This window comes from Falco punctatus (genome assembly GCF_963210335.1).
Source record: "Falco punctatus genome assembly, chromosome: 13".
In the NCBI taxonomy this organism is placed as follows: Eukaryota; Metazoa; Chordata; class Aves; order Falconiformes; family Falconidae; genus Falco; species Falco punctatus.
Window position 1 is genome coordinate 27,037,309 of NC_137593.1, and position 17,924 is coordinate 27,055,232.

At 39.6% G+C, this 17,924-nt stretch overlaps 1 protein-coding gene across 4 annotated transcripts in view; it reads left to right on the forward strand.

The window, feature by feature from the left end:
- STAG1 (STAG1 cohesin complex component) overlaps positions 1–17,924 on the forward strand; it is a 199,549-nt gene that overhangs the window by 143,279 nt on the left and 38,346 nt on the right. For all 4 annotated transcript variants that reach the window (XM_080409718.1, XM_080409721.1, XM_080409720.1 and 1 more), the window contains exons 14-21: positions 1,022–1,136; positions 3,363–3,480; positions 4,124–4,227; positions 7,134–7,226; positions 7,352–7,441; positions 7,628–7,831; positions 12,018–12,088; positions 17,115–17,202. In XM_080409718.1, coding sequence (XP_080265844.1) covers positions 1,022–1,136; positions 3,363–3,480; positions 4,124–4,227; positions 7,134–7,226; positions 7,352–7,441; positions 7,628–7,831; positions 12,018–12,088; positions 17,115–17,202 — 883 coding nt within the window. The remainder of the gene's footprint in view (positions 1–1,021; positions 1,137–3,362; positions 3,481–4,123; positions 4,228–7,133; positions 7,227–7,351; positions 7,442–7,627; positions 7,832–12,017; positions 12,089–17,114; positions 17,203–17,924) is intronic.

Here is a 17,924-nt window from a genome sequence, read left to right on the forward strand (position 1 = left end):
CTCTTGGTTTATGCTAACACATAAGAGCTGGTGCTCCATTTAAATCAGTTAGAATCAAACTTGAGGCCTTTCAGGGGGGATTTCTCTCACCTAATTTTGTAAGTTTAAATATCACTTCCTACATGTAAGCTAGTCATTAGACTTTCTCTCTGTAGTTAGCAAACAAAAGGAAATAATTCAGAGAAACACTGACTCAACCCTAAGGTGCGTATTTTAAGATATTTCAGCACCTGCAGAGATGTTCGTTTCTTATCTATTAAGATAAGCAGTGGGGAAGAGGTGATGTCTTTCACTAAAATACGTTTGTGTGTAACTCATCCTTCTCTTTTCAATGAGTTACAGTAGTCAAATCAGAATATTGTTTCACATTTCTAATCTGCTTTGTGACTGTGGTTTCACTGTAAAGGAAGGAGCAGTTTTCAAACTCCTCAAAGTAAAACAATCATCGCTGTAATTGTAATGTAGGCAGATCTGAGCTCTCTTCCAAGGTAGCAGTAGTTTGGAAATTAGCCATGCATCAAGGAACTCAGTCCGGGCTGTGTAATTTACCTGAAAAACAAACCCGTAGCTTGCTTTATCCTTTATGCTGGTACTGGTACATGGGATGTCAAGTTTGTTTGTACCGTGTCCCAGTCAGTGTGACCACAGCTACACCTTAGTTCTTAAGGCACTGGTGGAATAAATGCTGCCACCATGGTAAGACTTGGTAAATTGAAAATGCAAAACTATACAAATTATGCAAATGTATAAACCTGTGCAAAATCCTTCAACGTAAATGTGTTTTGGAGAGCTTTTCCTGAGTGAAATTCTTCCAGCCCTGTGAACTTGAAGACCCTGAAGATAAATTCATCTCTTCAGACAGGTGGAGGTCATGTCCTCTTTCCCTTGAAAGAAATAGCTTGAGATACTTTCATGGTGTTTTATGAACAAATCTACTGTATCAAGAATGAATGCTCATCATATTATTGCAGAAATGAAATTTGTTTTGATAAACATGATAGCTCCTTTTGCTTATTTTTAGACTGTTCAGCAGACATGATCCCCAAGCTGAAGAGGCTCTAGCAAAGAGGAGGGGGCGAAATAGTCCAAATGGAAACCTTATTAGAATGTTGGTTCTTTTCTTTCTTGAAAGTGAGGTAAAAAATTCATTTTTAACCTTTACATGTTTAATAAAACCTGGAACTTAAGTAGTGATTTATCAACATACAGTAACAAGTTGTCTTTCTTTTCCTTGTTTTCATCATTTCAGAAATACTGTATGCCCTTTACCCTGCCACCATTTCTTTGTCCATCAAGCAAATTCAACTCAAAATCTTCTTCATGGTTTATTTTGCTCTTGCACATCCCCACTGTACTCAGTACTGCATTGCTGGTAGTATGGTGGCTACCAGGATTCTTTGCTACATAGAAATGGAACTGGTGCGTTTTTTAAGATAACAATGTAAAGAGCGTACCTCTGGAGTTACTCCTTATGTAGTAAAATAACTCAAACTGGAAAGGAACAAAAATTGCTTAATATCACAAATTTTTGTTAGAATCATAGAATAATTCAGAGTGAAAAGGACCTGAGAGTCATTAGCTCAAAGCAGAGTCAGCTGTGAGATTACATGAGGTTGTTGAGGGCTTTATGCAGTTGTGTCTTGAAAATGTCAGAGGATGGAGACTACAAGCATATATAGGATGACATTAAGTGTTTGATTAACACATTCAGGATGGGATTGTGCCCATAGTTCGTGTCTCTAGAGACAACATGTACGGGAAGGTTTATGGTAGACATACTAATAGTAATTCAAGTGGGGAGTAGCAGTGGAGTGGAGGAAAACTTGAGAAGATGAGCTATCAGGTACAGGATGCTCTGAAGGTAGAGTGGGAGAATTCTAAAACTGATACATTTTATTTGGTCATAATTACAAGATAAAGGAAGACTGAAAGGAATGACAGAAATGTTTCTCTACAGAAGAGAGGGTAATATATTTTGTGTAAAAAGCAAAAGAAAAGCTATTGCAATCAGGTATTTTAATTGTTATGAAGCCTTGAACAGGACACTTGACTGTGAGAATGAGAAGACACAAACAGAGATGCTGAGAAGGAAGGATAACATTTATGTACAGTGTTAATGTTAACATTTTTTAGAAACACCTTCTAAACCTACAAATCAAGTCTGGATGAAATGTCACTTACTTGTGTGTGCCTTCAGTTAGCTATCTGAATGTCTTTTTAGTTCCAGCTTCTTAAAAACTTAGATTGCAATAGTTCATTGTATTTTCTGGTGAAAATACCTTAAATCTGAGTGTGTGTGATTGGGAGTTACCTAGCATGAAGCTTATCTATGCTTCTGAGGAGCAAAGAAACTCAGCTTGGCTCCCGAAGCTATGGTCAGCAAAGTGCCTTCCCATATAAGCCATATGTTGCTCTGCAAGATTGCTTCTCTCTTGGGGCCAGATTTTGCTATTGCTGTGTTTGAGAGAGTTGTTAGAAACAAAGTAGAACACTGTGACTCCAGTTTTAATAAAGGGTAAGAGAACTGGGATTTTCCATGTGCATAGGACTAGAAGATGTAAGCACTGCAATCAGAGACGATGCATTCAGAAGAGGGAACAGGTAAACTTGTGACAAGCGTCAGTAAGCTCTGTGACACAGATATTTTGCCCAGAGCTGTCAGAAATAGAAGAGTAGGTACATCTACCGATACCTCCTTGCCTACACTCTTCGGTGTTTTTCAGTTAAGGGTTGAGTCCCATGTCTGGCAAGCAAATCAGAACTGCGCATTGTGCTTGTTACTTTTTGATAGTGGATAAAAATCAGTTTATAAAACAGTAGAAGCCTATGGATTATTTTTCTTACTTTGCAACGGTTGTGTTAATTCACATTAAAACATTTTTTGCCATTGAAGCTAGCATTAATTCTATAACCCCTGAAATCAGTAGGATTTCTGGTACGTAGCACCATGTATGAAAAATAAATGCCTGTTGAAAATGAATATATTACAGCTCTCTTAGTCCCATATCTCACAGTCTCTTCTTTTTATAATGCAGTAAGAAAGGGAGGAAAGGTAAGTTTACAGCTTCTAGGTCAGAACTCTTGAGAAAGATCTTTCACAAACAAGCTGCTTTATGGAAAAGAAGCTCAGTTTGGTTTTTTTCCATGTTTTATTAAAACATCACCCCGTTGCTGTGTAGTTGTATCATTCAGTTGGAAGAAGACATTCCAGAGTTAGTTTCAAAGTTTCAAACTGAATTTTCTTTCCAACTAACGTAAGAGTACATGCCCAGGACACCTTCTGTGGCCAAGTGGTTGTGAAAGTTAAAGAACTGCTGCTTGTACCGGAGCGCTGTACTGATGGGTTGCTTTGGATTTTCTAGTTGCATGAACATGCAGCCTATTTGGTGGACAGTTTGTGGGAGAGCTCTCAAGAACTGTTGAAAGACTGGGAATGTATGACAGAATTGCTCCTGGAGGAACCTGTCCAAGGAGAAGAAGGTATTTGTTTGACCTCTATACTTCTTTGGTATTGCGCAATATTTTTAATTATTCTTAAAAAGATATTTCACTGTGGGTGATAGAGGTGTTTGTTGTGGTTTGTTTAGAAAGCATATTTGAAGATGTTAGTATAATCCATTTTTAATGTGTTTTGCTTCAAAAGCAGCATTTTTGTACTCTTATGTTTCATGTTGTGAAGTCTGCTGTACTGTGGTTCCCTAATATTAACAGCTAGGACTTCTTGTCTGTATATTTAAATAACTAATGTATACATGAACATTTCAATAAATTAAATTGCTAATAACAGTTTTCAATAAACAAGCACTTCAGGTGTTAATTAAATAGGGGACTTTTCCAGACAATGTTAAAACTGAGTGAATTCTCAAAAGGAAAAAAAGGGGTTTCTTTCACTATTGGTTCCAAATCTCCTTTTGCTGATCATAGACCTGTGTGCACAAGGTAGCCAGGGAGGCTGGTAGCAAGGAGTCCCCAGCAGCAATGGGTGTCATGCCAGATCCTTTATAATCCTTCAGGGCTTCCTGATTATTCCCCATGTTTTAAAACTGCATTCGCTTATTTGGCTTCTGTAAGATGTCTCGCACACACATCAGAACTGATGGTCCTTGTTCTTTTCCCTATGCAGCAATGTCTGACCGGCAGGAGAGCGCTCTGATTGAGCTGATGGTGTGTACAATCAGGCAAGCGGCTGAAGCACACCCTCCAGTAGGCAGAGGCACTGGCAAGAGAGTAAGTGGTACTGCAGCAGGTAGCTCGGACCTGCGTGTGTTTCTATAGTAACATAAAATATTTGTCTATGATGCCACTTTTTGACACTAAAATAAGATTTTTATAATCAGTGTTTCCTGTTTCATGTGAACATTTTTGAAGAAAAATAGTAGAAATTGTCTTTCTGGACATGTTTGGTTTTTTGTTTGTTTCTTTGATTTTGGGTTTTGTATTGCCAAGCTAAGTAATATATTTTCATGCTGTAAATTTATTTTTTTATTATTTTTTAGAAGTTCTTTTTATCATACCCTGCCTTAGACTGGTAATGTACCCACATCTACAGCCCTTAATGTTAAATCTAGTTTAGAGTTGAAAGTGTAGACCTCAGGAGGAAAACAAAATTACTTCTGACTGTCTTCCATGAAAAGGAATGTGCTGCTAATATGGCCGTAAAATTTGCAGAAAAAGCCAACGGTGTCTTCATTATGAGAGTGGTTACATACTGGCACAGAAGCTGAGGATTTGTGCAGTTTCTGTCCTTCGCAGTTTTCAAGACCTGACTGGACAAAACCCTGAGCGTTGTGCTCTGACCCCTGAGCTGGCTCAGCTTCGAGCAGGAGGGGTGGCACTGGGACCAGCCTGAATGCATCTGTGGTTTTATGTATCCATCCTCTTTGGCCTCTCCCACTGAATATGTGACATTCTGGCCATATTGCAATCTAGCTGCCTTTTTCATTTATTTTATAGCGATGGGGTGTGAGTGGAAGTCCATTCTCAAGGCTGGGCATGCACACTTCTAAGGATTTCAGTTTAAGTCATGAGGTCAGGGTGATCAACAGGCTTTCAGCTGTATTCTCCATAAATACAGCATCCATGTTCTCAAAGAATCTCAGCTTCCCAAATGTATTTCCCTGATTTTTGGTAGTCCTCCCCTTATTTAGGTTAGACTAAAATGAAATAAACCCATGCAATCATTTGGTACTTCTGTTAGGTTCTGTTCTGAATAATCATAACTAGTTTATTAAAGAAAGCCACAGACTTAGTGAAGGCAAAATCTGGAGATAAACTTAGCATTATTTATTGCTAAACTAAATGCAGTTGCTTAGCTTCTTAATTTTTATGTCCAAAACCAGATGAGCCTCATGTCCAGAAACAGCATCCCAGGAGGAGCTCCAAGTAGCCATCAATTTAAACATGCTTTATGTACCTTTAATTAATAAGCATATTCTAAGAGATTCCTGATTCATTGAAATATTTTAGGGTGAGAGGGGAATCTATGAAAGCACTTAACTCAAATTTAAATAAGATGTAATACCCTCTGTAACCAAAACTGTTTTGTAAACACAACTTACCTGTGTTTTGTCTCTACCTGCTATCTGTTCTAGTGGACAAAGCAACCTTAAAATTAACAAAAATTTCATGTTTGTATTTTCAGTTTGGAGTACCAAATAATGCACTATTAGCTTTCCATGTATTTTTTTGATCTCAAGTGATCTACAGTTCAGTTCACTCAAGTTTAACATATTGCTTAGTCTAGATTTTCAGTGACTGTATTTCTTCAAAGCTAAAGAGAACACTTCAGTAAAATGAATTTCACCTCTGAATGATGATCAAAAGAGCCACAAGATGATCCTAGGGACCCAGATTAATTCATATTGCTACTGAATAGCAATATTTGACCACCAGAACATGACTGGGTTGTTAGGGGGTGGGAGCCTGACTTGCTAGCTGCGTTTGGGTTGTCTCCCTATTCCTATGAGCTAGCAGCTTTTGCTGGCACAGGCGGTGCTGCGCTGCAAGTTGGTGCAGGAATTGTGGTTGTTGCTGTGTGTATCCAGCTGTCTGCCATGTACTATGGAAGTGGTTGCTTACTCGGGTTACAAATCTATTCTCCACTGCCATGGTTGTTTTTTATTCCTGCTGGCGCAATAGGCTACCTATCATCCCAGCACACGTTTTGTTTCCAGCTGTTCCTCTTCACTTACAGAGAGGTGTAGGTATGACATGTAGCTTTTGCTTCTTTCCAGTTAGATCATGAGTTATGGGATGGTAACTGCAGGGATCTCTGACTTGTCAGTAGAGGTTTGTCATGTTCTCGTGATCTTGCTAGCATATTCTCTGAGTTGAAATGGGAGCAGATTTCTAATTATGCACTCACCTTCTTGTGAAATAGTTTCTTCTCTGACTTTAGCTTGTAACCCTTATCGTGCAGTCTGGCAGCTTTGCTATACATAAATCATTAGCTAACTTGTATTTTATTATTTGTTTTCAAAAGTATTCTCTCCTTTTCTGAAGCCAAGAAGCCAGATCTAAGCTTTTATGAAGCATGCTGTTTTGATTATTGTCTCTTTATTCACTGTTTCAAGGTGGTTTTGCTATGAGAGCATTGATAGCTTCAGTATAGTTATCACTGAAATTTGTAAATGAGTTCTGTGAACTTGGATGTATGTTCTCACTGAGAATTACATTCTGGTTTAGAGATGAGGCCATGAATCCGCTAATGAAAATCACTGTTACAGTGTGGTTTGGTTTTGGTTTTCTTAATTATACTTCAGTTCGCCCTGAGGTCTTACATTAACACTTTGTTTAATGTGTGAAAGCCAGAGCTCAGTTCACTTGGAAGAAATAGCAAAACTTCCACTGACTTGGGTTATATTTGAATTTCAATCCTAAAAAAATGTTGATGTGTGGAGGCAATATCATGTTGGATGATATGATATTTTCCTTTTCAATCACGGCTTCTTAGGGCACAGTCCTCCCATTTAATCACTGTTCAGTCCAAATGTGTTTGAGTTTTTTATTCCCTCCTCTTGATTTATTAAAAATACACTTGCATGGATTTTTGTTTGTAATACAAACTTTAGAAAAATTAATGAATGCTATATGCAGAAATTGTATTTAGTTTGGTTATTTTTGATGCTTTGCAGGTCTTGACAGCAAAAGAAAGAAAAACTCAGATAGATGACAGAAATAAATTGACTGAGCATTTCATTATTGCACTTCCCATGTTACTATCGAAGGTACATTTTTCAACAAAATAAATCCCTCACTGGTATTTACAACTGTCTTTGAACTTTCTCATTCTGTAGTGTAGGTGTTTATTTTTACTTCACTATTTTTTTGTTTTGTTTCAATGATGTTCTAGTATTCCGCTGATGCCGAGAAGGTTGCAAATCTCCTGCAGATCCCTCAGTATTTTGATCTGGAAATCTATAGCACAGGCAGAATGGAAAAGGTATAGTACTTTGGGCAAGAAGTCTGGTTGCTTTCAAGTATCTGATTACTACTCTAGTCGCATAGCACTGTGCCTTCATTTGGCTTATTAGTAATCTAACCTTGATTTGGGGTATTCCTTAAAGGACTTTTTCTTTGAGTTTCCTGTTCAGGTGAGGTGAAAGCTGAACTTCTTTTCTGATTACAGCATCTGGATGCCTTACTGAAACAGATTAAGTTTGTGGTGGAAAAGCATGTGGAATCAGATGTTCTCGAAGCCTGCAGCAAAACCTACAGCATACTCTGTAGTGAAGAATATACAATCCAGAACAGAGTTGACATAGCCCACAGCCAACTTATTGATGAATTTGTGGATCGATTCAACCATTCTGTAGAGGATCTGCTGCAGGAGGTTTGTTTTCTTAAAATGAATTTCATTAGACTACCTAAAATACGCTATGATAAACTGCAGGAAAACATTTTTATCAAGTCATGAAATTATCCATCTGTAGACATAGTGCAGCAGCAACTATTTCATAATTGTTTGGAGCTGTTTCTCCATGTACAAAATCCCTTGGACTAGCCATTAAGCCTGCAAAGCATTGATACTGCAAAACAAAGACCATGGGACAATCCTGCTTCCGAAAAATTAGTCTAGTATTTAAACAGTCCCCATAAGAAATTAAATGGATGAATGGTTGAAAGCTGATGAAAAATGCAGAGAAAGGTGCATTTGCATTAATGCTTGTGGTGATTCTAGTAGTCCCAAATGGATATATGCAGGCAGCAGAATCAAGATTGGATTATGTCTTGGATGGAAGAGAGGATTTAGTAAAATATTTATAATGGCATATTGAAAGAGCTCTGGAAAGAATGAAATAAAGATTCAGGTCTGAAACCTGGAGGTACTTGGGATTTACTTGTAAGAATTTATCTTTCAAAATGTAAAGACAGAATACATTAAATAAGAATAGAGACCTTACTCATTTTTTCTTGTTTTACATCAATTTGACGTTATGTAGCACTACTTAGTTTGTTGTAATTCTCATCCTTTTTAAACATAACTTAAGGGCTGCATAGATCTTTTTTCTTCGTATCTTCTAGCCATGCACTGCACTATGGCAGGTACATTTGAATTTTTTATGTACATTTATAGAAACTTAAGGTACAGTCTCTTTTAGAATTGCATAATAAAGAAAATAAGCTTTTTTTCTATCTTTCAGTAATATGCCACATACAGGCATACTGTATATATATGCCTTGTCACATTGCAGAGTAAATAAAAATTTTTCTCTTGCTGTAGGAATACACATGAGCAAAAGAGGCAGTGCATGCAGGAAGCAGGCACTCCACAGCCCAGAGGAGTTAGTGCGCCATTGTACGTTCTTTGATAGAATAAATTTACTTTGCTGTCTACCCATCTGCCATTTTGTATGTGCTTCTCAGGAGCTTCCGAGCAGAACCTGAAAAGACATTCCAGGATTTGTGCTGCATCTCTGTCCGTCTGTGTGTGGCAAAGGAAACCTTTCAGCTAATGCCACGTTGCATGCCTTAGCAGTCTGGTTTAATAGCCGTGGGTTTTTGAAGCTCCTCACCTCTGGCCAGCACGACCAAAAACTCTTTGACAAAAACCTTGGAGAATCCATTGCTGACTTGTGTCGCAAAAAGGGCTAAAGTTGTATCGCTGGCACAAAGATACAGCTTCAGACCCAGCCGGGTTTGCCACACCAGATGCCCAGCAACTGATCAGATAAATATAGTGGCCTTTGGTTCTTCCCATTGGTACCCAGTGACAGAGGTTTAGGAATTCTGGTGAGGTCCTCAAGGTTTCTACTATCCGTACATCCAACACCAAGATTTAGTCTGGCTCTGTATGCAGGGACAAATCTCCTCTGTTGTTTCTCCAGACCTGGCTCTTGAAGAATCTTCAGCTTATGTCTCCACAGCCAACCCCAGATCAGCAAAAAGCATCTCATTCACACTGTCTTGCCTCAAGATAGGAGAAAGTACCTCATAGCTTTTTTCCAGAATCAGACCAAGAAGCAAATGGAATCCCAGTTCTTTGACACTGACTTGCCATTTCTGTTACACTGGCTTGTTGTAAGGCATAACGAAAATGTCTCCTTTCAGCTTTTTCTCATAGTTTTATCTTCGAACTGCTCCACAACAAATGCCATATTTGTTCTCTCTGTTGTGTAACAGCCAGTGTAAATTAGGTCTGTCTGAGGACGTGCAGCTTTTTTGGTAGTTTCCACACTGTTCTGCTGTATAGACTTTATTCATCCATAGATCCATTCAGGGATTCAGAGCTGGCAATTCTGTTCCCTGGATAGTTTCACCCAAGAAAAGATCCACTCACCATTTTATTAGTATTGCTGAGGCACCTAGAGATAATTTTTTTTTGTCCTAATCCCAAACTCAGTTAGCAAATACAGGAACATGTAGATCCTTCTGCTGCACGGCAGCTGCTCTTTGACTTCCCTGTTGCCCTCCACACAGCAGCTCTGAGGAGGCATCGAGACAAGAACCAGTCCTCTAGTTCTTCAGCTCCTTTTCTGTGCTCCACATGCCCTTCTGGAAGCCAGCAGTCAGCATCGAGTTTGGTTTCCTATAGCATCAGTCCTCTTGTCCTTGGGTTCCCTGATCTGAGGAGATTGTGCTCTCCTTCCCTTCGCTGCCTCGCAGTCCCTATCTGCACATTTCCGAAGCTCTGCTCAGGGAGCCCCCTTGCACAGGCCGCGTGCCCGCTGGGCCTCAGAGCGCCGTGTTCCAGCACTACAAGCAGTGAAGACGCAAGGAGGTTGGAAATCTACCTGCTGTCCAACCCCAGCCCACGTTTCAGCTGGGTTGTGCCAGCAACACACTGAAGTCTGGCTGTTTTGGGCTGGGGATACGTAAATGTTGAGGGAGTTGAGAAAGCACACTGTGAGGTCTGCAGTGCTGCCCTCTCCCTGCCTGACACTGCTTGGAAGATCCCTCCAGCCTTACCTTTTCCCTAACGGGAAGGAGGTGCTGGTGTTCATAATTGACTTCCCACCAGTCTTCTCAGGTAAAATAAGCTAGGGGAAAAAAACTTTTTTCCTGCATTTTTCCTTTATTACTAACTGTGGTTTGATCAGGAAGCCAGTAACTGCTTATTCCCGCTCCATTTCCCTTGATTTCTCTTTGGAGGCGGCTTTATGCAGTACTGCAGTGCAAAAAGCTCCGAAGGGTGCACTGGGACTACTGGGTAGAGAGCAAAGACTGGCCTCATGAAGGAACATGGGCCAGTGATACCAAAATACTTCTGATGTGTACCCTTCCTTCACCCAGCTTGGGAGGGAGCCGAGAAATGAGAGCAAGGGCTTACGATCGTCGTGTATGTTCACTTCATGAGAGGAGGATGAGGGCTGGGGATTTCAGAGAAAAGCTGTGTCCAAAAGTCATATGAGAAATGAAGAATTAAGAATTTTAGATCCCTAAGGAAAAGGAAGTGCGGAGGTCAGAAATGTGACACAGAGAAAGATGTGGAGACAAAACCAGGACAAATGTAGGAGAAAGCAAGAAAGAGAACAATGGTAGCAAGGATTTAAAATTTTAGCCTTTGTAATAGACTTTGCTGAGTGATACCTTGGTAGAATAATGAATTTTGAAAAGTCACGTTTCATCATTTTAAGGATATTTCAATTCAGTAATGTGCATGCTTGTACCCAAGCAAGTATCCCACTGCTTTATGGCATCCCACTAGGTGAGAGAAACATTGATTGGCAATTGCATCTGAAGGCAGGGAAGTGTATTAATTGTCAGGCTTTTAGACAGGAAAAAAATGATCAAAATGAAATGGAGAAGAATTGTTGTAAGTGGGTTTCCTATTTCAGAAAGTTGCTGGGAAAATTTAAGTTTTGGAAGAACCTTATTTCCAGTCATTTCACTAAGAGAATTTGCTGTTCAGTTTGCATGAAACATTAGGCTAATGATATTTTAGAATGCCAGAAAGAAGAAGTTAAATTCAAATGAAAAGTTTTGATTGAATTGTGCAATACTTATGTTTGGACTGTTGTTTCCCCAGATCTGTAAAATCTAAATTAAAAAAAAAAACCAAACAACCTTCCATGCGGTTCTGAATGTATGTCAGTCTGCGCACATAATGTGATTGCCAGGCATTACAGTGTAGCACAGGGATCAGCAACAAAGGATATGAAAAGAAAGAAATTTTCCAACTGATCATTTTTAAAAAATTGCTTTTGACATTGGCAGGTTTCTGGTGTGGAACAAGGCAGGCATGTGGCTTTATTCCTGTAGCACATTCATCAGCTGATGGTTAAAGCTGATAGTTCAGTCCTTTTTGTAAAATATTTTATTCATGGGAATGATTTCTACTGCTAGAGGTTACTGGTTTGAGCAGTAACACAGTGATACTGCTGAACATTGTCAGATGATGTTGCTTATTTCCTGGTGCTATGCAGTGATTATTTAAATATTATGGAATCTAGGTAAAAGTCACTGGAAAATCAGTTTTGGTGTCAACATAAAACTGCAAAGAAATCTGCTCCTCCCCATGCAGTAGCGTACCCTGCTGGATTGCTGAACTCTGTTAATGGATTTCCTTTCATTTTCAGGGAGAAGAAGCTGATGATGATGACATATACAATGTGCTCTCCACATTAAAGAGGTTAACCTCTTTTCATAAGTAGGTGATTTTTTCTGCCCTCAAAATTTTCCTATGTTAATTTTTTCATTACAGCAAGTATTGGTTGATGCCTCATGTTAAGAAATGAGAAGATACAGCCTGAAATATGAAACAGAGATTAACGAATGATTAGGGGTTATTTGTCAGTATGATATTGGATTAATTTGGGTCTTTGCTTAGTTAATGCCATTACTTTTGCAAGTGGTACACCATCAATGGTACTAAATTCTTTTACACCTATGAGTGTCTTAGTAAAAGTCATGCTCCCCTATATGACGGACAGGAAATGCACAAGGGAGGATTATTATCTCTGGTGCCAGTGGATACAGGCCAACTCTGGGCTTTCCATCTCATCTTAGGAGAGCCCTGGAGGAAGTTGCTTCTCTCAGCTTCTCAGTGCCTTTGAGGTGTTTCTCCTCAAAATTAGAGAAATAAGTAGTAGTAGTAATTAATAATTAATTATTAAGAATGTATTATTATGATGATGTTATGGTGAGAGTCTGGAAGATGTGTTCTTTTCCTGCAGAAATGCCAGGAATAGTTTCTACTTGAATTGTTGGCAAAGTCCAGCTGTGTGGATTGCACAGAACTCCTTTGCCAAGCATGAGCCAGCTCAGTAGAACCAGGCAGTAGCTTTTCAGGGACCCGCTGCTCTCAGTTACACCTACGGGCACCTTCATAACTTGTAGAGCAACGTGGAAAACTCTGAATTTTGGAGCATACCACACAGACCTGATCTTCCCTCCTATCAGCAGCAGGAAATAGTTGCACCTGGTAGCATGTAAGAAAGCTTCAAATGCAGGTGGCTGAGCACCACAAATCGTTTCTCCCTTATCGCAAGATGTGAGAACGTAATACACAAATTGGTTTTAGTGATTTAATTTCTCTCTTCTTTCTGTGTTTAGTCTTCACTTATCCTGAATTCTGCGTTGGATCATTGTATAAAATGGTTCTGAAATATCTACTCTTTGTTTCCATTCAACAAGATCATTAAATCGTTATTAATTTCCGTAGTGCAGCAGACTAACACATGTGCAAATTAGGTTTTCAGTCACCCTGGTAACACACTGGATCCACTTCTGCCTTTCCTGAGAGGATTGGCGAAAGCTAGAGTCCACATCCAAGAAAGAAGCACAAATCTTAAGGCTTTTCTGAGTGTCTCCCATATATATTTTTTCCTTTAGTATTCCAAATCTCTATAGAGTTAATTCAGACTATAACGACAGCTTTGTAAAATAACACACAAGTCAGGGTTAGGGACGTTTACCTTCATCTTCAAATAATAGGAAAGAGAAAAGAATCAAAGCTAAAGAGCTAAAGAGCAGCTGTGTATAATTTCTCAGCTGTTTTGTTATTTATGATTACAGTTCAATGGGAATTTCTAATTAATATCTGCTTGCATATAAAGAAGTAATGAAATCTTTTCATAACTCTACTGAATGTTATATCTGATGTGATTTCTTTGTGAAAGGAAATAATCATACCCTCCAAGACAGAATTTTTGCCGAACCTTTAGCTGTGAGATTAGGATCTTCATTTCAAAACTCACATTGTGCATTCTCATCCCAAAGAATGGTGGCTCTTGTCTGATACTGTCATTGTCTGTCATCAATTGGGAGCCAAAAGAAATTAAATCAATAGAAGTTGAAATTGCAGGCTAACCACTGTTACCTTTCAGATCTTCTGAAAGTGCACTTGATACAGTGGTTGCTGAGGCTTCGAAAAGAAACAAGTCCCTCTCTTCCAGTGCGAGAAACTGCACTGCACATTATCTGTGCTTGTGTTTCCTTGGTAGTTGCTGCTTCATCTTTTAGAAGAAAGAAGGCCAGGAAGGTGGGGAAAAAAATCAGAAAAGCCTTCCAGGCCAAAAAGCTTCTCTGCTGAGATTTCCCGAGCCTTAGCTAATCCTCTTTCTGAGAGGGTCATGGCAACAAAGGGCTCACAGCACACTTTCAAATTCATGTTTTTTCATCAAACAAGGATATCAGTATTCCAATACAAATGAAATTAATCATTACAATGTTTCCTCCCGAGTTTTCAGAATATAATAAATTTTCTTGAGGTCTTCTGAACAGAACACCTGGAGTATATACTTGACTTTCTTTTTTTGCCAGGGTCTCACTGATATTTACAGCTGCCCTTAAGTACATGGAGACCCTTTTTCCTATGCTGACTCCAGCCCAATTCAACTAAGCTTTCATGCATACACATCAGTGCTATATCAGTTTTTATGCTGCAAAATATCAGCATTTCATATTTAATTACTTCAGTTAATTCAGTGCAAGACACGTGAATCTCAAGGATCACCTCCGTTACTCTGGATGTGCCCTTTAATGCTGTCTTGTATATAGAACATCATTTCACATTAAGAAATCAGAATTGTTGGTGTCACTGTTCAGTAGTACTCAAATATGATATGGAATTCATTCCTTCCTGCCTCCACACTTCATAAGTGCACATATGGACTTCATAAGCACGCAGTGGCTATGGGAAGTCTCCAGATACGCATCACATATTTACCAGTATAAGCATGATCGGTCAGGACACTTCTCAGATAAGTAAATTCATGGTCAGACCAGCAGATCTTCCTTTCTGTTATAGAAACCCTTTGCTTAACCTTTTTTCCAGTAGTTGACAAGTACACCCTTCAGACTGAGTTGCTCAGAAGTTTGTTATGCGCAGAAGTAGAAGTGATGATCGATGAAACCTTAGTAGAGGAATTAGACTGTATTTAGCGTGGCTGTTGGAAGGCCAAGGTACAGCTCCTCTCACTTTGTGCCTCTTTACAAAGAGAAGCAGTGTTGTGGGTGGAGTGATTGCCCCTTCAAAAAGGGCATTTTCTAAGCTGCTTCTTGCCACGTTTCAGGGACACTGTGGAGCTGGTACCTTCGTCTGACTATTTTTTGGCAGAAGCGTGTCCAGCAGAGACTGCTATCTATAGGGATGAAAAGAAACCTTTGATGAAATGTTAGGCATTGTTTTCTGTAATCCATGAAGACTCTGACATGGAAGGGACTAAGGGAAAATTCTGTGTTGTGAATTTTCATTCTAGGAACCTCTATGTCAATCTGATCCTCTGTGGAGAACTGTATTGTGTCCAAGGTACCTTCATAACTATCGTGTTGATTGCTAAGTAGTTCAAAAGAGACAAAAGTGTACCAGAATATGCCTAAATTGAAGGTGAAGGCTCTTCTTTAAGGAAGTTTGTCTTGAAAAGCCCTGTGTAACTTGTATATAGTTAGAATTTTTCAACTTTGGAAGCTGAAGAGCCCTTCCCAAGATCAACTGTGCAGCCAGGCTCAGCAGAGCGAAGGTGCCCCCGCTGCCCGGCTGTGCGTGCCCCCTGCCACGGCTGCCCGGCACACAGGGCTGTCAAATGAAAAGGCAGAAATGAGACAGTTTTTCCTCTCGTATTCTCTGTAGGATAATCTCTGCTGATATCTGCCTTTGCACACCAAGGAGATTTTACTGCTTTAATTACAGTGCTGTAATTAAGGAGGTACAACTCTGCCTTGCTAGCAACCCTGTGATTTGCTGAAGCAGCATGTATGTGCCTAATATCACTAGTCAGAGGCAGTTCTCTGACAGCCTATAATTTATCTATGAAACGTTTTATTTTCATACTTGAAAGACCATCCAGAATCTGAGACGGGGGGGAGTACATTTTTACATTTTTGTTTCCTTTTTGTAAAGTTTTCCTATTGTTCTATTCATGGATTTGAGTTACAAGTCAAGATGCACCTTAACAACACGGCTCTGGAGCACGTACTTCATTCGCTCTCAGTGCAAGGGCATTCATTGTTACATTTTCTGTGAAAGTTTTATCAGTTAAGTTTTCCGGGACTGACACGCTCCAGACCAGGAAGTGTTTCATACTGGGGGTTTCAACAGCATCTAGGTGTTCCCAGTCTCTGAAACCTCTGTCCGTTTCAGAATCAGAGAATTTTTTTTTCTGGCTGAGCAGGGTAGTGAATTATTTAAACAAAGTCAGGCAGCTCCAAAGCAGGGGAGACGCAAAGGGGTGGGAAAAGTGAGCATGTCTTGGTGATCAAGGTGCTGGGATGATATGGAGCCAGATGCAAGAGACTGCTTTATCTAATTTAGGTTTGCCAGTTCAGACTGTCCCTTCTCCCAGGTGAGTATTTTAATCACCAAATTTGTGACTATTCTGAGGTGGCTTACTCTTTTATAAACTGTTTCAAATTACTGCAGTTTAATTCCACTGCAGAAAAATGTGTTAAACCTGAATTGGTTTGTGAGAGAGAATTTTTGTCCTTCGGGCAACCTGATGATTTGAAATTTATTCTGTATTTCTCAGTCCTGTATTAAAAAAGCTTTATCATAAGCTGTTGAGGACTGTAAGGCTGTAGAATATATACTGCTAATCTCATTTGTATTCCTTTCGCTGCCAAGTCAGGTTTGTACAACTGAAATGTGAAACAATGAACAGGGGGTGGCAACTACCTTCTCTGTCTCATGTACGTGTATATCATGATGTCTGTCTTCAGATATTTCAGGATATTTAATATCTAGTGATAATGCAATTTATTTTTCTCCAAATAATACAGCTGAAAAATATGTAGCTTTATTTTGCTTGAAGCCATTTTTCATTCAGTATATATTGCTAGAGTTTGGCCATAGTTTCTGCTGCAATGCCAAAGAAGTGTCTTCTGGAGTTCTGTCAATGTTTAGAACCAAAGAGGAAAGATGATTTAGAGGCAACACTGACAAGGAGCTCGTAGCTACACTGAAGTAACCTTTAAAGATGTATGGCATGCAGAGAGTTTTATCTCCTCCCAACAAAAATCACATGTAGTAAAAGATTTTTCCTCAATTATCAGAAAGCCGAACTTGTGCTTTTAGTGTGGTGTGAACTAATTGAGCAGCAGCTTTGTCAGCAGGCTGCATTGTCTCAGATTTGCAAAAGTACCAAAGCTCACTGAGCCGCCAGGTCTGACTGTATTCTCGCTGTGATGGGGAGTTTTGAGGAACACAACTAATCTCTCTTTATTACCTCTTGTTCTAGTGCGCATGATCTCACAAAATGGGATCTGTTCAGTAACTGCTACAGATTACTAAGAACTGGAATTGAACATGGAGCTATGCCAGAACAGGTACAGTAACACCACCTGCACTGCATCATTTGAAGATTCAAAGTTTTGAAGAGTCTAGTCATAGAAAAATTCAAAAGATTAATGCACTAGGATTCAGTTATTTGAATGAGATTTATATTGTGTGTAGTGAGGCCAGGAGGTGAAAAATCTTGGATTCTGTGATTCTTGCCTCACCTTTCTCATCTGTAAGGTAAGGAATAACTAATGTTCCTGGCTGTGAAAAGCAATGCAGAAATCATAGAATCACAGAATGGTTTGGGTTGGAAGGAACCTTAAACATCACCTAGTCCCAACCCCCTGCCACGGGCAGGGACACCTTCCCCTGCACCAGGGTGCTCCCAGCCCCGTCCAGCCTGGCCCTGGGCGCTGCCAGGGATGGGGCACCCACAGCTACTCGGGGCAGCCTGGGCCAGTGCCTCGCCACCCTCACAGTAAATCATGATGTTTACACTGAAACCCAACAATTGTAAACCTTGGCTGCAATAAGGATTATCACAAACGAATACTGTGCATTGAAGGTAAGATGGAAGCTTATGAAAACTAGGAAGCAAAAAGAATGTTTAGCAGGGATGCTGGCCAGCCTTTCCAGTAGAGTTCTTTTAGTGGACACATCATGGACTTTGTTTCCTCCCAGTTTGGTTTTAGTTTCTTATGGATACGCACAGGGACCATTTCAGATTTTCCCAGGTCTCCAGTTTAAACTGCAGACTGCCTTCTCCAGT